General features: G+C 41.8%; 1 protein-coding gene across 3 annotated transcripts in view; it reads left to right on the plus strand.

The window, feature by feature from the left end:
• Positions 1 to 23323, plus strand: part of col12a1a (collagen, type XII, alpha 1a) — a 393755-nt gene that overhangs the window by 97605 nt on the left and 272827 nt on the right. For 2 of the 3 annotated variants that reach the window (XM_072264772.1, XM_072264773.1), the window contains exons 15-19: positions 3438 to 3630; positions 11340 to 11464; positions 19524 to 19673; positions 20282 to 20401; positions 22117 to 22281. In XM_072264772.1, coding sequence (XP_072120873.1) covers positions 3438 to 3630; positions 11340 to 11464; positions 19524 to 19673; positions 20282 to 20401; positions 22117 to 22281 — 753 coding nt within the window. The remainder of the gene's footprint in view (positions 1 to 3437; positions 3631 to 11339; positions 11465 to 19523; positions 19674 to 20281; positions 20402 to 22116; positions 22282 to 23323) is intronic. The other variant, XM_072264774.1, reaches the window with a different exon arrangement.

Here is a 23323-nt window from a genome sequence, read left to right on the forward strand (position 1 = left end):
CCCAGTCAGCTTGAACAAATCTGGCCATTCCTCTCTACACTCTCTCATTAACAAGGTGTTTTCACCCACTGAACTGTCACTCACTGGCTATCTTTTATCTTTCGCACCATCCTCTGTAAACTCGAGAGACTGTTGAGGGTGAAAATCTCAGCAGATTATCAATTTCTGAGATATCACTCTGTCTGGCACCAATGACCATTCCATAGTCAAACTAATTTAGATCACATTTCTTCCACATTTCTGATGTTTGTTCTGAACAGCACTGAACCTCTTGATCATGTCTGCATGCTTTTATGCATTGAGTTGCTGCCACATGATTGGCTGATTAGATAGTAGCATTACTGAGCAGGTGTACAGGTGTGCAGTTGTGCTTAATAAAGCAACCAGTGCACTTTATACTACTACTACTACTAATAATAATAATATAGACATAGAAACATAGAAAACCTACAGCACAATACAGGCCCTTTGGCCCATAATGCCGTGCTGAACATGTCCTTACTTTAGAAATTACCTAGGGTTACCCATAGTCCTCTATTTATCTAAGCTCCATGTACCTGTCCAGGAGTCTCTTAAAAGTCCCTATCGTATCCACTTCCACCACCGTCACTGGCAGCCCATTCCACACACTCACCACTCTCTGCCTTAGAAAACTTACCCCTGACATCACCCCTGTACCTACTTCCAAGCACCTTAAACCTGGGTCCTCTTGTGTTAGCCATTTCAGCCATTTCATATCATATCATATAGAGGTGGTGTGATGCACAACAGGTAGAATGGCTGCCCAAAGTTCAAAGTTCAAAAGTTCAACATAAATTTATTATCAAGGTGCACATACAGTTTGATAGCATATACTACCATAGAATATAGAATGTAGAACATTACAGCAGAGTCCATGATGCCATGAAGATCTTTTAACCTTCTCCAATATTAATCTAGCCCTTCCCTCCAACATGACTCTCCATTTTTCCATCATCCTTGCGCCTCTGTAAGAGTCCCTTAAGTGTCCCTAATATATCTGCTTCTCCCACTGCCCCTGGCAGGGCATTCCATGCACCCACCACACTCTGGAATAAAACATATCTCTGATATCCTCACTATACTTTCCTTCAGTTACCTTAAAATTATGCTCCTTCGTGTCAGCAAATCTTGCCCTGGAGAAATGTCTCCGACTGTCCTCTCTATTGTTCTTATCATCTTGTGCACCTCTTTCAAGTCACCTCTCATCCTCCTGCACTCCAAACAGAAAAGCCCTGGTCACTCAACATCTCCTCATAAGACATGCTCTCTAATCCAGACAACATGCTGGTAGATCTCCTTTGCACCGTTTCTAAAGCTTCCACAAGCTTTCTGTAATGAGGCACCCAGAACTGAACATAATACTGGGTTTGCATACCATTATAAGAACTTAAGACCATATGACATAGGAGCAGAATTAGGCCACTTGACTATGATTGCACATTGCACATTTAGATGGAGACGTAACGTAAAGGTTTTTACTCCTCATGTATGTGAAGTATGTAAGAAATAAAGTCAATTCAATTCATTGGGTCTGCTCTGCCATTCCATCACGGCTGATTTATTAGCCATCTCAACCCCATTCTCCTGCCTTCTGGTAATCTTTGATGCCCTGACTAATCAAGAACCTATCAACATCAGTTTTAAATATACCCAATGACCTCACTGCTCTCTGTGGCAATGAATTTCACAGATTCACCAATCTGTGCCGCAAGAAAATGTGATGCCAGTTGAGTGGGTAACCCCAGATGACAGCTCAGTGCAGTTTTGTGGACATGATGTCTAATCAGAAGTGCCTGCTTTCGAGTAAGCCATTAATCTGACATACAGAATTGGCTGTCCAGGGTGGTTGCAACAGACCCAAAGGTACCATTTTGGAAGGGAAATGGGAGAGCTCTCCCAAGGTACAAATTGACCTTCACTAATCTGGCACCATTGGGACCTGAGGAGTGCCGGATTAGTGAAACTGCCGAATTACAGAAGAATCACATTAAGCATATTCAGGGCCGGATTATCGAAGGAACCGGATTACAGGTAGTCGGATTAGTGAAGGTCGACCTGTACTTACTTACTTAAGCTCATCACCCTTACTGGGGCATAGGCTGCCAACAGCAGCTCACCAGAGTTCCCTGCCCTGGGCCAATCTATCAAGCAGCCCCCAGATGTGTCCAGTTTCGAAAATCTTTCCTCTCCCAGGAGTGTGGGCAGTGGAGCTTCTGTTGGCGTTTCTGTATCTCTGGGTTTTTACAGGGTGGGGTTGCTAGCCACAAGTCCAACACTCCACCTTTCACAACCGGGCTTGGGACTGTCCATGGTGGAGTTTCCCCATGTCATAGCCAATATTTAATCGCGAACCACCCCGATCATCTCTCATCTCCCCTGTCCCATTGGACAGAAGGCACAAACATTGGTTTCCCTGTCTTGCCATGAAAACTTTCTTCAATCACAGTGCTCTTGGAAATGATCTGGAAGAATTTCAGGATGTGTATTGTGTACACTTCTCTGACACTAAATGCACCTATTGAAACCTATTGATGAGGGGTATAGATAGGGTAAATGCAAGCAGGCTTTTTCCACTGAGGTTGGGTGAGACAGGTTAAGGGTGAAAAGCAAAATACTTAAGGTGGGGGGAACATCTTCACTCAGATGGAGGTGCGAGTGAGGAATGAGCTGCCAGCAGAAGTGGTGGATGTGGGGTCAATTGCAAGATTTAAGAGAAATTTGGATAAATGCATGGATGTGAGGGTATAGAAGGCTATGGTCCAGCTGCAGGTCAATGGGACTTGGCAGAATAATGGTTCAGCATGGGCTAGATGGACTGAAGGTTTTATTTCTGTGCTGTGGTGCCCTATGAGTCTAATGTGTTACAGAAATTCATATTTTTTCCTTATGCTGGCAGCCAATGCATTAATATAACGCACACAAAATTCTAGAGGAACTCAGCAGGTCAGGCAGCATCTATGAAAATGAACGGACAGTCGATGTTTTGGGCTGAGACCCTTCATTGGTTCTTTGGTTTATCTTACTTGAGTTTGGAGTACTGCCAAAATCTGTTATTAATTTGCCTGCATAACTCACCCATTACTGTTTCTGAAGACAATGAACTGTAACCAGGTCACTGTCCACACTGGAAAACTATGAAGCTGAAGTCTAAACAGTGTAGATTGCTCAGCCACATGTTGGCTCAGTCATAATTAAATGTAATTGGTTTCTGCTTGTTTCTCTATTCTTCCAAATCGTGTGGTTTTAGGATGAACAAGGGACATCTGTATTGTGTTCATTAGATGACCCAGCCATGTGGAGCCAATGTAATGTTATTAGTTGGATAATGAACTACTTCTCACCTGTATTTATATCTGCGTTCACTGATGTTCATGTGTTGAAGCCTCAGTTGCGATATGTCTGTTCTTCCCCACCAGCTTCACTATATAAACCTCCCCAAAACTTAACAACCTCCGACGCAGCGAGAACAAGTTTCAGAGTGACGTGGGAGCCTTCCCCCGGGGAGGTAACAGGATATAAAGTCATCTACCATCCAAGAGGAAGAGAAGAACAGCAGGGAGAATTGGTAGTAGGTCCATATGATACTACCGTGGTCCTGGAAGAGCTGAGGTAAGGCGTTAAGCACTGAACTGGATAAGATTACTTTCTTATCAGGGGGAGTGAGAAACATGAGTTTGAACAAATCTGATTGACTTTTAGTTCAACAGACTGGTTCGTGTTCCTCAGATAACCATCCCTACCTGGCCCTTTACAGTTTGGAAACTTTCGAAGTTCAGGGTAAATTTAACACCAAAGCACATAGAGACTCAATAACCACTTTATTAGGTACCTCCTTACTTAATAAATAAAGTGGACACTGAGTGCATGTCACCATATAATGTCCTAAGATTCATATTCTTGTGGGCATTCACAGCAGGGATCAATGAATCAATGAAAAACTACACACAAAATGTGACAAACCACCAGTGTGCAAAAGAAGACAAACTGTACAAGTACAAAGAAAAGATATCTAAATAGGTCAGTGAATAATACTGAGAACATGAGTTGTAGAGTCCTTGAAAGCAAGTCCATAGTGTTGAAGTGAGTGAAGTTATCATTAATAAACGTGGGTCGTAGACAGCCAAGGATGGTCAATCTTCTTTCTTGGTGAGAAGCTTTGACTTCCCAACCCCGTAGTGACACGTTATGAATCAGGAGATTTATAGACTGAAATCATGTGCTACCATAAGAGCATAAGACATAGGAGCAGAATTAGGCCATTCGGACCATAGGGTCTGTTCTGCCATTTCATCATGGCTGATTTATTATTGCTCTCAACCCCATTCTCCTGTCTTCTCCTCGTAACCTTCAATGCCCTTGCTAATCAAGAAACTTTGCTTTAAAAATATCCAACGGCTTGGCCTGCACAGCTATCCGTCGCAATAAATTCTTCAGATTCACCACTCTCTGGCTAAAGAAATTCTTCCTCATCTCCATTCTAATGGATGTCCCTCTATTCTGAAGCTGTGCCCTCTGATCCGAGACTGTCCCACTATAGGAAACATTCTCCCCATATTCACTCTATTTAGGCCTTTCAATATTTGTAGCTCAAAGGTCGATTCTATCCTGGTCAGTGGAAGACAAATGGCCAAAGTAAATTTCTTATCGAAGGACATAAGCAGTATGTCATCATGTACTACCCTGGGATTCACTTCCCTGCAGACAGTCACAGCAGAACAAAAAGAACAATAGAATCAATGAAAAATAATAGAATAAATGTTTATCTGCTGAGAGAGGCACCGAATCTGTGGAAAAGCAGTGTAAGCTCTGCTTGCTTTGTTCTCCCAAGATTTCCTCCTCTTTCTGCTGTAGGGAATGAGTGGGGGAAATGCCTAAATATGCTGCATTTATTTTTCCATTTTCATTATCAATTCCTGTGCCTAGAATTTATAATGTAAACTGTCCATGTAAACATGTCACACGGAAATTGCACTCATCTGTTTGTCTGCATTTGAAACTTAGTTCTAAACATCTATTGTCCGAATTATAAATAAATCATCTGAACTCCTTGACTAGATTCCAACTACCTCACTCCTCGGTGTCTCCAAGTCCATTTAAGACATTTGAATCCCTCAGTTTGTTTCTTGATTGCCACATTCCCTGGTGTCCATTGTGATACAGATCCATTATTCTCCATATAAATCATTTGAACACAATCTCATTCCAGTCTGAAACCTACTCCTACTCCACTATTCCACGTTTAGCCTACTTGAAACCATGTTTTCTAGCACCCCTCCCCCCCTTTTCTGGTAGGATTTATTTCCCAGTCTTAATGGAACAAGTTTTGGAAGTTGATACTGATATGGGAAAAAGCAAGCTTTCTCCCTCAACTGCGAACTGATACGTTGATTTGTCTTAATAAAATGATTGACTTTTTGCCCTGACTTCTGTTTACTTAAGCAAGTCTTTGAACCTCTGAGCCTTTTGCTTTCCAAATTCTTCCAAAAGTCTGTGAAGTCTGTCATCATAAAAAAAAAAAACAGAACTTCTATAATTTTCTTGAGAAAAATGTAGTTATTGTGGAGAAAGTTAGGTCCGGGGCCAAGGATTGCAATGGAGCAAGCTTGGGTGTGTGGTAGTTTAAGGACAAACTTGGGTGAGGTTGGAAAGTAGTGATTAGACAGAGTATGGGAGATAGCAGTTCACAGAAAAGACTCAGTGGGGGATGTACTTCTTTGGTCAGTTGTAAAATTTCATCTTGCCCAGAGCATACTGGGGCAATTCTACACTGCCATCATAGAGAGCACCCTCACATCTGCCATTACTGTCCGGTTCAGAGCAGCATCCTCTCAAAATATACGAAACTATCGGGTTGGCAGAAAATGTCACTGGCTGCAGTCCATCATCACTGCAGGACAAAGAAATGGACAGGAGAAAGCATTCTGTCCTGTCCTACAAACTGCCCTTTCTTCAAGCTCCCTACTGGAGAGCGCTATAGGGGTATTGAAACAAAATCTTTACACCATCTTACATGCTTCTTCCCACAGACTAATAATCTAATCAACCATTCTAGATATACCCCCACATCCACATCTCTCTCACTCTCTTTATTACTCCTGTTACTGTAACCACTTTTCATAATGTTGTTTACATTATAGCATAGTTCATGCCGGTGTTTATATATTTAAGCACATTTTATTCCATGTCCTTACTTTAACCTCATACTTTATTTTTATATAATTATTTATTCGTTATAACTGTTGGAAGTTGTTTTTCATTGCATGCCAACACATTAGAGCAAATTCCTAATACGTTTGTATATGGTGGATAAAATCGATCCTTGATCCTTGAAGGACATCAAGCTTGGGTGAGATTGAAAGAGCAAGATCCAATAGCTTTGGGACTTGAGGACCATAAGATATTGGAACAAATTAGGCCATTCAACACATCGAGTCTGCTCCGCTATTCTATTATGTCTGATTTATTGTCCCTCTCAACCCCATTCTCCTGCCTTCTCCCCGTAAACTTTGATGTTCGGACTAATTAAGAAGCTACCAACCTCCTTTTAAAATATACCCTATGACTTGGCCTCTACAGCCACCTTCTGGCTAAAAAAAAAAATCCTCTTCACCTCTGATCTCAAAGGATTGCTTTGTATTCTGATGCTGTGCCCTCTGGTCCTAGTCTCTTCCACTACAGGAAACATCCTCTCCACATCCACTCTGCCTGGGCCTCTCGGCAGTCAATAGGTTTCAGTGAGATCTCCCCTCATTCTTCTAAACTCCAGTGAGTACAGGCCCAGAGTCATCAAAGGCTACTGATACGTTAACCCTTTCACTCCTGGGATCATTCTCATTAACCTCCTCTGGACTTTCTCCAATGTCAGCACATCTTTTCTGAGATAAGGGACAAAAAACTGCTCACAATGATTTCCATGAAGAAAGTAATTTTCCTGAGAAGTTGGTGTCTGATTCTGGGGGAAAAAAAAAATATTCAAATAAAATTTAGGAAGTTTTGGAAGAGTTAATTTTTTGATGGTAAATTAGCAACAATAGCAATGGATTGAATCCAATCAGAAACGTCATCACTGCTTGGAGTGGAGTCAGTGTGATGAAAGTTTGATTACAGGCCAGCCTGGGGTTTGCGGTGGCTGCTTTGCATTAGTTGCTCTGCAGGCACATCTTCTTCTCATTACGATCTGATTGACTGAGAGGCCCCTCGACCAGACGTTTGTTGTCCGTCCATCTGCCCACGAGTGCCCAGTATTTCCCTGCATCGCTCACTGAGCCCAAGTCAGAGTGAAGCTGAGGGATTACCATCTGATGTAGTTTCCTTCTGCTTGAGTCAGAAAGAAATCTCTGCAGATTGCTTTATCTGTTGCCTATTAAGCCATGATGAGGCTGTTTTCATACATTACAGACCTTTCCATCATCATTTAGAGCCAGGTTCATTATCACTGACGTATGTTATTTGTCTGAAGAAGGGTCTCGCGCTGAAACGTCAACTGTACCTTTTTCCATAGACGTTGCCTGACCTGCAGAGTTCCTCCAGCATTTTGTGTGCGTTGCTTTGTACTTCCAGCATCTGCAGATTTTTTCTTGTTTGTCATGAAATTTGTTGTTTTATGGCAGCAGTACAGTGCAATACATAAAATATACCACTTTCTTAGAAAGATTCGGCATGTACTCTAAAACTTTGTCAAACTTGTATAGATGTAGGGTGGAGAGCATCACAGCCTGGTATGGAAATGCCAATGACCTTGAATGGAATAGCCTTCAAAAAGTGGTGGATACAACCTGGTCCATCACATAAAAAAACCCCTCCCCACCACTGAGCATATCTACAAGGGGTGCTGTCACAAGAAAGCAGCATCCATCATTAAGGATCCCCACCATCTAGGCACTGCTCTCTTTTCACTGTTGCCATCAACTAGGATGAACAAGAGCCTTAGGTTCCACACCACTAGGTTCAGGGAAAGTTATTACCCCTCAACTATCAGATTCTTGACCAGAAGGGATAACCTAATTTACCCCATGATGCCACAAACTACAGATTCACTTTCAAGGATTCTACAACTCTTTTTCTCAATATTTATTTATTATTATTATTATTTCATTTTTCCTTTTTTGTATTTGTCTTTTGCACAATCACGGGACAATTTTTGCAACAACCAATTAACCTACCCAGTACATCTTTAGATTGGGAACAAAAACAGGGGACTGGGAGAAAACCCATGTGTTTCACGGGGAGGATGTACAGAGACTTCTTACAGAGGATACCAGGTCTGAATTCTGAACTCCGGAATTCTCCGAGCCAACCACTACGTTACCTTGGTGACTACTTAACGCAGTTTTGGTTGTCAGTGAACAGATAACCAGATAGAGTGAGCCTGCTTGGTGTTGCTGGCATTTTTCTTCGTCTTATTTATTTATTTTTTGAGTTATAGTGCAGAATAGGCTTTTCCGGTCCTTCAAGGTGCTGTCCAGCAATCCCCAATTTAACCCTATCCTAATCATGTGACAATTTATAATGACCAATTAACCTATCAACCGGTACCTCTTTGGACTGTGTGAGGAAATCGGAGCATCTGGAGGAAACCCACATGGTCAAGTCAAGTCAGATTCATTTATAAAGCACATTTAAAAACAACCCATGTTGACCAAGGTGCTGTACAAACCATAACAGATAGCTAAAATCACAAATACAAGAATCACAGATATAAATAACAAGGCACTCAGCTTATAGGCACAAAATAAACAACACATGAGCCGAGGCACAAGCCAAAAATCAGCCATATCAGGAAGATTCAAACGCTAGTGAATAAAGGTAAGTTTTGAGCCTGGACTTAAAAGAGTCAATGGATGGGGCACATCTGATAGGGAGGGGAATGCTGTTCCACAGTCTAGGGGCTACAACAGCAAAGGCCGCGGTCACCCCTGAACTTAAATTTAGATCGCGGGACAGCCAGGAGCCCCAAGTCAGCAAACCTGAGGGATTTGGAAGGGGCTAGAAGGTCTGCGGTATAGGAGGGGCCAGCTCATTTAGGGCTTTATAAACAAACAGGAGAACCTTAAAATCAATTCTAAACTGTATTGGTAGCCAGTGGAGAGAAGCCAGGATTGAAGTAATATGGTCCCTCTTCTGGGCACCTGTCAGGAGCCTGGCTGCGGCGTTCTGGACCATTTGCAGACGGGACAGGGACAACTGACTAATCCCAGTATACAGGGAGTTGGAGTAGTCCAAGCGGGAGGATATAAGGGCGTGGATGACTTTCTTGAGATCTTTGAAAGAGAGAACCGACTTGATTTTGGCAATAGTACGAAGCTGGAAAAAAAAACTGGCTTTTACTACTGCATTAACTTGCTTGTCAAACTTAAAAGCGGAATCAAATATCACACCAAGGTTTTTGACATGGGGTTTGACAAGGGTGGACAGGTTACCAAGACTGTTGGTAATCACTTTGATGGAGTCAGGGGGGCCAAATAGGGCAACTTCAGACTTGCCTTCATTCAGCTGTGGGAAGTTTTGTGCCATCCAACACTTTATGTCCTCAAGGCAGTTCAAGAGGCTGACTAGATTTGACGGGTCGTTTGGTTTCAAGGGGAGATAAAGCTGTGTGTCATCAGCATAACAATGGGAGGAAATGTCCTGTTTTTGAATGATTTGACCGAGGGGAAGCCTGTATATAGAGAAAAGAATGGGACCTAGGATGGAGCCTTGTGGGACTCCGCAGGAGAAACTAGCTGTAGAAGAGGAAAATTTGTCTATGTTGATGGAGAGGCTTCTATTTTTGAGGTAGGATATAAACCAGTTCAAAGCAGTGCCATCAACACCAACCCCGTATTGGAGACAGTCTATTAAAATGGCATGATCCACAGTATCAAATGCTGCGCTGAGGTCAAGACGAATTAGGATGGCAGAGTCACCTGAGTTGGTAGAGAGGAGGAGATCATTGTACACCTTCAGCAGGGCAGACTGTGTGCTATGATAAGCCTTAAGACCTTCCAAGATGTTGTTTTGGTGTAGGTAGGGCAGCAATCGACTAAGAATAACCTTTTTGAGAACCTTTGACAGGAATGGAAGTTTAGAAATAGGTCTGTAGTTATTAGGTTACTAGGTAAGGTAAGGTCTAAGTTGAGATTTTTCAGGAGGGGCTGGACCACAGCACGCTTGAAGCAGGTTGGAACAGTACCAGTGGCCAGGGAGCCTTTGATAATAGAGAGGATGCTGTGACCGGCTATGTCAAAGACGTCCTTCAGGAGGGCAGTGGGGACAATGTCAAGGGGACAGGTTGCAGGTTCCACGGTGGAAACAATCTTTGCATGGGGAAAATGTATTAACTCCTTACAGTGGGAATTCTTTGGCAACTATCCAGAGGAGTGATGTTTTGTTTAGCTGTATAAAACTGAATGGTTGACTGACAACAAACTTGAGAACTTGGAAAGGGTGCAGAAGAAGCTCACCAAGATGCTGTCTGGATTAGAGATAAAGAGAGGAGGGACAGTCTTATAAAATAGGTTTTATAAGGCATTTGTCAGACTGGATGTGAGCTGTTTCGGGAACCTTATCTAAGAAAAGATGTACTGGCATTGCAGAGGGACCAGAGGAGGCTCATGAGAATGAAAGGGTTAATATAGGAGGAATGTTTGATGACTCTGGGTCTGCACACACTGGAATTCAGAAGAATGAGTAGTGACCTTATTGAAACCTACTGAATGTTGAAAGGCCTCGATAGAGTGGATGTTTCGCATGGTGGGAGAGTGCAAGACCAGAGGACACAGCTTCAGTATAGGGGAGGGGATGTCCTTTTAAAACAGAGATGAGGAGGAATTTCTTCAGCCAGAGTGGCAAATCTGTGGATGCCAAGTCATTGGGCATATTTAAGGTAGAGGTTGATAGATTCTTGATTAGTCAGGGCATGAAGGGTTATGGGGTGAAGGCAGGAGATTGGTGCCATGATGAAATGGCGAAGCAGACACACTAGGCCAAGTGGTCTAATTCTGCTCCTGTATTTTATGGTCTTCTGGTCTTATTGATGACAGAAAAGTGGAGCACTGCATGGGAGGGAAGGGTTAAGTTGACTCTTAGGTAGGCACATGGATAGGCGGAAGACTGTGTAAGAGGGAAATGTTTTATTGACCTTGGAGGCGGTTAAGTTGCATTGATTTCAGTGGATGTAGGTGAGAATATTGAGCAGCTGATGCTTTCATCTCACTGAGCAAATGATAAATTTCTCCTGCATTAACGTCATTTCACAATAGAGAAGCTGCATCCCTCACTTTGATTTTAAGGAATTACTTTGTCTAATGATGATGTCACTGTGCTTTTTCATCTTTCAGGGCTGGCACCACCTACAAAGTGGCTGTGTCTGGGATGTTCGAAGATGGTGAAAGTGTGCCGTTACTGGGGGAAGAACAAACAACACTGTATGACGTTAATCCAGAGTTGCCTTTGGGACCTCCAGGTAACCAGTCCATTGTCCAATCAGTGTTGAGTAGAATGTGTTTTTTCTCCAGCCAGTGACATATGGGACATTGGTGCTTACAGCAAAATAGAGGTAGAGATTATCACAACATAGATAGAGGAGCTTACAGAATCAAAGAAGGATACAAGAGCAACATAGAGGGTACAGTTGATCTCAATGTAGGACTAAGAGTTTATAGCTACATAGAGGTAGAGCTTACTGCAACAGACAAGGAAGAAGATAGAACTGGGACACAAAAAATGTACAGTGCAGCAGAGGTCCTCAAATCCAGGATGTCCTGCCAATCTTTCAATCTACTCTAAGATCTATTTCATCCTTCCCTTCTGTATGGCCTTCAGCGCCTATCTATAAAATGTCCTTAATATACCTGCCTTTACCATTACTTCTGGCAACATGCTTCATGCAACACTACTCTGTGAAAACACCTATGTCTGACATTCCACCCTCCCCATAATTTCCTCTAATCACCTTAAAATTATGCCCTTTGTATTAGCCCCCTCCATCATGGAAAAAGTCTCTGACCATCCAGTCGGTCTATTCCACTTGTCATCTTGTACACCTCCATCGTGTTGCATATCATCCACCATTGCTTCAAAGAGGTAAGCCCGAGCTCGCTCAACCTACCCTCACAAGACACGAAGAGCTGTGAAGACTTGAAGACATAGAAGGAAGAGTTTATCAGGACCTACAGCAGGAAGAGCTTAGAGCAATATGGAAAATAAAGAGATGATATCAATAATAGGAGGAAGTGCTTACAGTAACATAGAAGGCAGAAGTAACAGCAATGTAGAATTTACAAATTACAGCAACATAGAAGGTTGAGATTACAGCAACGTAGAATTTAAAGATAACAGCAATGTGAAAGTTAAAGATAACAGCAACATAGAATTTACAGGTAACAGCAACATAGAAGGTTGAGATTACAGCAACGTAGTATCTAGAGATTATAGCAACGTAGAAGGTCAAGATAACAGCAACGTAGATGGAATTGCTTATAGGAAGAGATTGTAGAAGGAAATGCCCTAAGCACATAGAAATGAACACTCAGTCTTTGAAACCTGTTGCACACTCATTTAAACCTGCATTCAGTTAAATTATCTGATTCATAGCATACCTTAAAACCCTGAATGAACAGAACAAATTTTCAAATAATGCCCTGCCTTAGCAACATTAATAATCACCAGCATTAGACTTATTCCTGTAAATGACTACCTTTTGATGCCTGTCACAATGGTTATATTTCCTAACAGTCCATTTATTTGTAGCTAACACTGATGTTAGAATAAATTATATATCTTCATTTTATTTGTTTAGAGATACAGTGTGGAACAAACCCTATTGACCCAATGAGCCAGAATGCCCACTGACTCTCGTACTTAATCCATTAGGGTAACAGAACAATTTACAGTGACCAATTAACCTACTAACCAGTACATCTTTGGATGTCTTTTCTGTCCCCAACTCTCTTGAGGGTGTTCAGAGAGTGGCAGCAGTGTTGGAGGCTCTGTATAGACTGTAGGATTTGTATTGGCTGTTTATAGGAGCATTCCAGCTTGTTTCAATCTCTCCACCCCTTCCCAATGTCTCTGTAAATTCTTCCCTTTCAAATTGCCTATTCAGGTCTCCTAGATCACTACAGTGAAATCTGCCCCCGCTACATAGAAGGAAGAGTTATCAGACCCTAAACAGTACATTAAATATTTTTTCCTATTGTAATTCTTGATTGACTCTTCACTTATTGTCCAATCACTTAATTAAATTCAAATCAAAACATTAGATGCTGGAAACCGCCAGCGGGTGAGGGAGCACCCATGAGAAGAGAATATTTCGGGTTGAAAGGCTTTGGATCAAATAATAAACGGTTTGCATCCTTGTCATTAAGTTCTGGGATTTAACTCTTCAATCCTACTGTCTTTCTCAAAAGTCCTGAAGTAAGTCTATAATGCCTAAATCAGAATTAGAATCAGAATCAGGTACATCATGAAATAATTTCACCAGAAGATGTCATGAAATTTGTTGTTTTGAAGCAGAAGGCATTGCAATACATAATAATTAAAAAAAAACTATAAATTACAATTGGAAATTTTTAAAAAATTAAATTAAAATTCAATTCAATAAGTAGTACAAAAAGAAAGAGTGAGGTAGTGAAAATGGGTTCATTGTCCATTCAGAAATTTGATGACTGAGGCGAAGAAGCTGATCCTAAAACATTGAGTATGAGTCTTTAGGCTTCTGTACCTGTTCCCCAATGATTGCAATGAGAAGAGGGCATGTCCTAGGTGATGGGGGTCCTGGGTGATGGGGGGTCCTTTGTGAGGCATTGCATTTTGGAGATGTCCCGGATGCTGGGGAGGCTAGTGCCCATGATGGGACTGACTGAGTTTGTAACTTTCTCCAGCTTTTTCCAGTTCTTGCCCTTCCATAATAGACGGTGGTGTAACCTGTAAGTGTGGAAACACTATCTAATGAGAGAGATTGCCAGATATAACTTCAGTCCTTATCTAGTTTAAGACAAAGGCTTCAAAAATTTAGCACATTTGCTTTGACTCTGAGGGACTGCGGAAAGAGAGCAAAAGGCATCAGCAAGCAGTTTCCTCTGCAGAAATTACCATCTCCTCTCTGATAATCCAAAGAGGTAAGAACACAAGTACCTAAGAAATTGAAGCAGGAGTAGCCATTGGGCCTGTTGGACTTGCTCCACCACTCAGTAAGATGATGGCTGTTCTGACCGTAAACTCAGTTTATGTTAATTCTAGTACATGAAAAGCCATATTTTAAAAAGAAATATTGTGCTTGGAAAATAGTTTCGATGCAGTTGCAGAATTGTGTCACTGACTGGCATCTTAAAATTATTTATAAAATAATTTTGTTACCAAGTCAGGGAGCACTGAAACTGGCCGTTCGGCCCACTATGTCCATGCCAGCTAGTGGGCTCCTCTGTAATGTTTTATCAAGAGCATTCTAAGCTATAATATATATTCTTTATTTTATGGAGACATAATGTGAAATAGGCCCTTCTGGCCCATTGAACCATGCCACAATCCCCTGATTTAAACCTAGCCAAGTCACAGGACAATTTACAATAACCAACTAACCTAACAACTGGTACGCCTATCGACTGTGAGAGGAAACTGGAGCACCCAGAGGAAACCCATGTGGTCATGGGGAGAATGTACAAACTCCTTACAGGCAGCGGTGGGAATTGAACCCAGATCGCTGGTACAATAAAGCACTACCCTATTATGCTGCCTTCTATACCAGAGACCAAAGAACTCAGAGCAGGAGTCTTAGTTCTAAGACTCCTAAGAACTACGAACTAAGTTCTTAGTTACTTATCATCTGGCCTGTTGAGCTTGCTCTGCCATTCAATAAGATCATGGCTGCTGTAGCCACACGAACGACAAAAATTGATGAGGATTGTGGGCATGCTACGTTCGTGCACGGCAGGTATGCTATGTTGGCGCTGGAATGTGTGGCTACACTTGAGGGCAGCCCTCACACCTCCTTAGGTTATGTTGGCTGCTCACGCAAATGACAGGTTTCACTGTATGTTGCAATATACATGTGATAAATAAATCTGAAACTGCGTTTGAAGACTATTAGAGAGGGATTATGTTATAATAGTGTAAGAGCAATGCAGATCTATTTCAGAATATAGCACCAAGTAGCTAGAATAGAGAAATGTAGTGAAGTGCGAGCAGAAACAGGCTGTTTGACCCTTATACAGCATGATTGAGCCTCCTGTCACAATGCCATATTCCCATAGACTTCCAATTACCCATCAAATCCAACTTGCCCTTTTCTTGACCAAAGTGGGTAACATCACAATTGTCCCCGTCTGTCTTTCTTTCTTCCTTCTTTTCTTCTTATTCGTTTTGTTTCTCTCTTTATTTATTTCTTTTCTTTCTTTGCTTTCTTTCCCTCTTTCCTTCTTTCATTCTTCCCTCCATCCTTCCCTTCCTTACTTCCCCTTCTAGCCCAATGAGCCGCGCCACCCAGCAACCCCCTACTTAACCTTAGCCTAGTCACAGGACAATTTACTAACCAGTATGTCTTCGGACTGTGAGAGGAAATGCATGCATTCACGGGAGGACATATAAACTTCTTACAGAGGATGCCAGAATTGAACTCAGAGCTCTGATGCCCCAAGCTGTTATAACTTCGTGCTAGTCACTATGCCACTGTGGTTCCCATTGCATCAGCCACATATTCAGCCTTGCTATTTTGTCTAAGAGCCTCTTTGCATCTCCTCACAACTCACAAGGCGAGCCAGTTTCATAATGTCAGCAAATTAGAATCATTACAGAAACATCGACTCAGCTCTAAAGAAGGGTCTTAGCATGAAACGTCAGCTCTTCATTCTTCTCCATCAATGCTGCCTGACTGTTGAGTTCCTCCAGCATTCCTCCAGTTCCTCTGGATTTCCAGCATCTGCAGGTTATTTTGTGTCCATGTCCCTCCACAGATGCTGCCTGAACTGTTCAGTTTCTCTAGCAATATTCCCTCATCCAAGTCATTGGTCTATACTGCAAATAACTAGAGCCCAGCACTGATCACTGTGCTACCTGCTTGCCTGTCTGGCACCTTGTGAAAGGCCTGTGTATTCCTGCTTTCAGTTTCCTGTCTATTAACCAATTTTTAATCCATACCAGAATAGTGCTCCTAATCCCAAGGTGCGCCACTGTAACGTAGTGGTTAGTTTGACTCTACTACAGATTGGAGCGTTCCAGAGTGCCGAGTTCAACTCCAATGCCGTCTGTAAGGAGCTGATATGTTCTCCCTGTGACTGCACGGCTTTCTTCCAGGAGCTTCAGTTTCCTCCCACATTCCTCCCATAATCGGTTAAGGTTGATTGGTGATTGCAAATTGTCCTGTGATCATGCTACAGTTAAACAGGTGGATTACTGTGTGGTACAGCTCAGTGGGCCAAAGGGGTTTGTTCTGCACTGTATCTCTAAATAAGTCTCATTATGCACTGTAGTGCCTAACGAGACAATATCAAAGGCTTTCTGAAAATCCTAATGCATCAGATTCATTGGCTCTCACTTACCTATTCCACAAGAAAACCCAGGTTGGTTTCTTAATCATGATTCCCCTTTTGTAGATCTGTCCCTGATCTACTTTAAATATACCCACTTTAATATTTAAGTATTAAATATTTAAGTAATATACCCAGTAACTTGGCCTCAAGCTGTTGGTGGCAATGAATTCCATGGATTCACTATTCTCTGGATAAAGAAATGAAGAAATTCCTCCACCTTTCTGTCTACAGGGACATCCTTTTATTCTGAGGCTGTGCTCTCCGCTACTAGAATCACCCACTATAGGAAACATCCTCTCTGCATCCAGTCTATCTAGGCCTTTCAATATTCGATAGGTTTCAACGAGATTCCCTCGTTCTTTCTAAGCTCCAGTGAGCACAGGCACAGAGCCATCAAACACTCCTCACAAATTAACCCCTTCTTTCCTGGAATTGTTTTCACGAACATCTCCTGCCCCCTCTCCAATGCCAGCGCATCCTTTCATGGATAAGGGTCGGTTCTTTAACTACTTGCCTTGCATGTAGATTTGAATCAGTTTAGACATTCCCAGTGAATGGAAGCAAGACTAATTGGAACGTTTGTTGTAAAGTACAACATCTCTGGCTTCACGTGTTCCGTTTACATGTCTGCATTGAGCCCATCTATTTAAATGAGATTAAACAGGTCAGACAGACTGAGTGAGTGTGCTCAGTGTTCATTTGACTGGCATCAAGAGTTCCATTGACATGCCGGCATTGAACCCATCTATTTAAATGAGTTTAAACAGGTTAGAGAGATCTGAGTGTGTTAAGTGTTCATTTGAGATCTTCAATTGCACTGTTGCTGGGTTTAAGTGCAGTTATTTTCATGTTCCCTGCATGCACTTTTTTAAGGATGCCTGCTGTTGACTCGAATAAGCCTGACTATTTTTGCATTGGTGGTCATAAATAGCACTTAATTATGTATAAAGCTTAATGATTATTGATTATGACTCATATGTCTGTTTGCCTCAAATATCAATTTTGGATATTTATAGAGAGCAACACACACACAAAATACTGGAGGAAGTCAGCATCTACGGAGATGAATAAACAGTTGATGTTTCTGGCTGAGACCCTTCATTTCTCTCCATTGATACTACCTGACCTGCTGATTTCCTCCAAACGTTTTGTGTGTTTGTGTGTGTTGCTATGGATTTCCAGCATCTGCAGAATCTCTTGTGTTAATATGGAAGAAGCTTTCTATTCTCTTTTACCCCTCTCCCCTCATGTTTTACTCTGCATTCCGAACTGTATGCCTGCTTAATGTATTTTGCCCATTTAAAGCAGGCGCCTTAACACGCATGAGAGAAACACACCAAGTCGCAGAAAGGACTCCTCTGGAAATCGCCAAAGAGTCATGGCTTGGTACAAAGCCAGCATCTGCACGGATTTCCATGAGATCTGCTAAAATTAAAAATCAGTTATGTTCAGACAGACGCAAGCACTCTGCACATTTAAATAAAGACTCTTTTCAAGTCTTGCCTGTGTACTGTGGTCTTTGGTATTTCAGATCTTGCGCAGTGTGGTCTTCCACAGTTTCTTTATTTGCATTGGTGCTCCCTACCCTCGTTATAAGAGTTTGTACAATATTTTTACATAGGTAGATTGATCAAGATTGAGAAGTATCTGTGCAATATTTTCAGTTTATAACTTTTACTTTATTCTCAACCCTGAAATGTTTGTGTGATGATGTTAAGTTGATACTTGATTGACCAGTGTTGAAAGTATGGTGTCTCAGTCATCGCTCTTCCAGACTACTTCTCCAGAGTCCTCACAACATTTCGTTTGGTATTGGATGACTGAATTTGAAGGATCTTCAGAAATGTTGGGCTCTTTAGATAATAAATAATACCGAATCCTGACAAAAGTAAAGCACTTAATCCAGAATGACTTGGCAAATGACAATCCAAGTGTATTTATCTTAAACTACTTTGAATCATAAATATGCACTTCAGGCAAGAGGAAACACAGGCTTGATGGTAATTTGATTATCTGATAATATTCCTGTACTTTTGTGTTAATAATTCTTTTTCTAATTAATCAACTAAATTAATCTTAGAGTGCACTGTTATAACTAAGTGCTTGAACTTGCTTTATCCAGCATTAAGGAGGAACAAACTTCATCTAAATCGTTGTTGCCAAACTTTTCTTTTTGCTTCTGTAACAATAACTGATGTAACCTATTATTGTTAATGTACCATAGTACAAATTGGTTTAAAAAACAATTTACCTATATAAAGGTAGTAAACTATGTGGAAAGATATTGTTATCACGTACAAGAGGTATCTTTGTTACCTTTTACAAAGATATGTTGAACATCACAGCATCCAAATAAAAAAGGATGTAGGGGGAAAAAAAAGTCCTTTCTGACTTTTCCCCTTCAAACTAAAAGAGACGTTTGGTCAAACAACCACTGTTCCTTTAAGTTGATAAGTTTTTGTATTATGTCTCCAAACACCGAGAAATGCTTCAGGTGCTGAGTTTAAAATATTGTTCCTATAGTGATTTGTGTCTCAGCAACTGGTGAGAGTCAGACGAGCAAAATAAATGGGCACAAGATGAAAGACAGAGGCATGAGGTGAAATTGGACTCAGTCAGAGACATACAATTGGCTCAATTCTGTTTCTACTCAGTATAAGTAAGGAAATTTGTAAGAAGCCATTGTCTCTTAACACATTGTGTGCAATTTCATCTCTTTTACCTTTCCTGTGATGAAGTTGCACGAATACCCTTTATGTTCAGTGATACTTTTCTGCAGGGTTACTACCTAAGGAAGGTCACTTAGGTGAGTATTACAGGGAAGCTTCAAAGTTCATTTTATTCCAGAACAAATTATGCTTTTTTCTGTCGCGTCTCATCGGTAAATAATTGGAACCTCAGTTGCTCCTTAAAGCACAGGGCTCCTTCGTAACAGTAAGCACGAAGGTTTGTTTGAAGGTCTGGTCCTCCACACTGACTCTTTTCTGATTGTGGCAGGGCTGCAGTGTACCACAACAGCGGCCGCAGACATCGTGCTGCTGGTAGATGGCTCCTGGAGTATTGGGAGGCTAAACTTCCGCCAGATCAGAAGCTTCATTGGCAAGTTGATCCAGGTGTTTGAGATTGGCCCGCGAAGAGTGCAATTCGGTGAGTTTTAGTGATATGTGGCAAGGCTTCAGTGGGATGTGTGGTTTTATTTACTCCTTCATTTCTGCTGCCATGATGAAGGTTGGAGGAGCAACACCTCCTATTCCGTTTTCTCTAACTTCCGATAATTTCTCTCTTTTCTTCCCTCCCCCCCCCCTCGCTCCCCTCTTACCCCTTCTTTTCTCCTCACCTGTCACCTCAGTCTGGAGCCTCTCCTTCTTCTCTTTCTCCCATTGTCCACTCTCCCCTCCTGCCAGATTCCTCCTTCTTCAGCCCTTTACCTCTTCCACCTATCACTTCCCAGCTTCTTACTTCATCCATCCACCCACCCACCTTCCACTCACCTGGTCTTACCTATCACCTGCCGACTTGTACTCATACCCCTCCCCCCTACCTTCTTATTCGGGCTTCTGCCCCCTTCCTTTCCAGTTCTGATGAAGACTCGGCCCAAAATGTCGACTCTCCATTGATGCTGTCTGATCTATTGGCTTCCTACAGTATTTTGCATGTGTTACGCTGGATTTCCAGCATCTGCAGAATCTCTTGTGTTGTTGTTTCATTTTCCTAGCTTCTGTTGTTACTTACTCATTGGTTTTTCAATTGTTAAGGTCTGGCACAGTACAGTGGAGATCCAAGGACCGAGTGGAACCTTAATCAATACAAGGACAAGAAGAGCTTACTGGACGCTGTGTCTTCCTTACCTTACAAGGGTGGCAACACCTTAACAGGTAGGCTCTTTTACCTGCCGTGTCAGACTAGGTTACACAGTTCCCTCAACCTCAAAGTCAGAAGTCAAAGGTCCAACATTACAGGCCAAATTCAAAGGTCAGGGTCGGAGTCACTTTATTGCCAATATGTGAAACACACCAGAACTGACTGTGGTTCAGTGCCAAGCATAAAACACAGGACAATACAATAACAGACAGCATAATAGCAACCAACAAGTTACAAGACAACAGTGCAAACAGCCATGAGCAATCAACAATTAGCAGAATGGTCACATGCACAAATGTCAATAATCATACTTAAGTAAATGTGAACATATGAACAGACTCTGTCAAACCGGATTAACCCTAATCTAAATCACGGGACAATATACAATGACCCGTTTTGGACTGGGGGAATAAGCTAGAGACCTAGAGAAAACACATGCGTTCCACAGGGAGGACTAACAGAACAGCGCCGGAATTGAACTCACTGCGCTGCAATCGTATCATGCTAACCATTACACTACCAAGGTGTCGTACATGGACTGTTTGTCCCACTCCTCTCAGTGAGGAAGCTATGTGGCATTCACACCAGGACCTGCAGACTCCGAACCAGTTACTTTCCCCAAGCAGTAAGGCTGATCAGCACCTCCACCCAACTAACTGAACCCCTACTACTTAACATTTCCTGTCAGAGTCACTTTAGGTACAAACACTCCTGTGCATAGTCACCTTATACAATCGATCTATGTATATAATTTATTGTATTTTTATTATTGTGTTTTTATCTTCTTGCATTTTTGTGCTGCTTCGGATCTGGAGTAACAATTATTTCATTCTCCTCTACACTTGTGTACTGGGAATGAAATGTGAAGTGCGTGGTTGAAATTTCGAAGTCTGACAATACAACACAGGAGTGGGTAGTTCCAATGGTTTTCCGTTGCCTCCATTTTGTTATATCCTAGTTGTATCTTCTCCAAGGTTGGATGCAACAATAAGGAATTTGATCATTTGAGACTGCTATTGAGTAACCAAAAAAATTGGCTGCTCAAAGCCAACTGAGCCCTGCTGTCTGTATGAAAGGCCAACCACTCCATTAGGTCAACTCCTAATGTGAAACTCTTATCACAAGCCCATTTCCAAGGTTATGTCACCATTAAAGATTAGGGAATTAATTAGACATCTGAGTCAGTCAGACATATTAATTGATGATTGACCATCTCAAACAATGATTGAGGTTGATGATTGACCATAACAGCTGATGATTGTGATGATGATTGATAGTTACAACTGATGAGTGTGTTTGATGACTTGTCACCCCAATTGATGATTATAATTAATCATCCACAAACAGTGGTTGTGGTTGATAATTGATCATCAGTAATTGGTGATCGTGGTTCATGACTGATTATCGACAATATAGCCAGTTGTAATCAATTGGAGGAAATGATAATTGTGAATGGATCCTATACCCTGTCTCAGTCTCCTGCATGAGTGGCTTTGGGCACAACTGCAGCTCTTCTGCCAATTCTACCCCCCATCTTGTGGTCATTCCATTTGGGTGAGTTCCTCACTGAGGGTCAGTTTCAGACTCCACATATTGGGTGGGGAGGTTGGGATTGGATGATTTGGAATACAACCAAGAACACTCTCTCTTGTTACTGACTTTATTTCCCAAGGAAATTGTCTTTGGTAACTGATCTGTTAAATTTCTTTTTCCCCACTGTAATTCGAAGGCATGGCTCTCAACTACATTTTGCAAAACAACTTCAAGGACGACGCTGGCGCCCGGCCAAATGCACGGAAGATTGGTGTCCTCATCACTGACGGGAAATCGCAAGATGATGTCATTAGTCCTTCGGAGACTCTGCGTAACATTGGGGTGGAGCTCTATGCTGTCGGTAGGTTGACTTGCCAAGCGAAACTGAGCCATTGAGAAACTGGAAAAGGGACAGTAAGTACACTCAGATTCACTTTATTAGGTACAGGCGTGGGGCCCATTGTGGCCTTTCAATACCGTAGCCCATCCTCCTCAAGGTTTGATATGTTTTGCATCCAGAGATGCTCTTCTGCACACCACTGCTGTAACACGTGGTTATTTGAGTTACTGTCACCTTCCTGACATCTGGAACCAGTCAGATCATTCTCCTCTAACTGCTCTCATTAACAAGGCATTTTTACCCACAGAACTGCTGCTCACTGAATGTTTTCTTTGCACTATCGCTGTAAGCTCTAGAGACTATTTTGTGTGAAAATCCCAGGAAATCGCCAGTTTCTGAGATACTCAACCCACTCTGCCTAGATCCGACAATCATTCCACGGTCAAAGTCACTTAGATCACATTTCTTTCCCATTCTGCTGTTTGATTTGAACAACAACTGAACCTCTTGACCATGGCTGTGTGCTTTTATGCATTGAGTTGCTGCCACATTGCTGGCTGATTAGATATTTGCGTTAATGAGTAGGTGTACCTAATAAAGTGGCCACTGAGTGTAGACTGGGTACTCAAGGCCAACTGAGCCTTGCAGTCTGTATGAGTGGCCAACCATTCCATAAGGACAGCTATTAATGCAAAACTTTTGTCACAAGACCAATTCCAAATTAATGTAATCACTTAAGATTAGCAAATCTATTAGACGTTTAAGTCTATCGGGCACTTTAATTAGTTGTGACTTTTCATTTCCACTTTTGTAAAACTGAATACAAATTTCCTAATGGAGGAAAGTATAGAGTGGATGTCAGAGTTAAATTCTTTGCACAGAGAGTAGTGAATGCATGGAATGCCCTGTGAGGGGTTGTGGTAGAGGCAGATACCTTGCGGACATCGAGAGATTCTTAGATAGGCTCAACATGGATGATATGAAAATAGAGGGCTATGCAGGAAGGAAGGGTTAGATTGATCTTGGAGTAAGTTGAAAAGTCAGTAGAATATTGTGGGCCAAA

Source organism: Mobula birostris, chromosome 8 (assembly GCF_030028105.1).
Source record: "Mobula birostris isolate sMobBir1 chromosome 8, sMobBir1.hap1, whole genome shotgun sequence".
Taxonomy (NCBI): Eukaryota; Metazoa; Chordata; class Chondrichthyes; order Myliobatiformes; family Myliobatidae; genus Mobula; species Mobula birostris.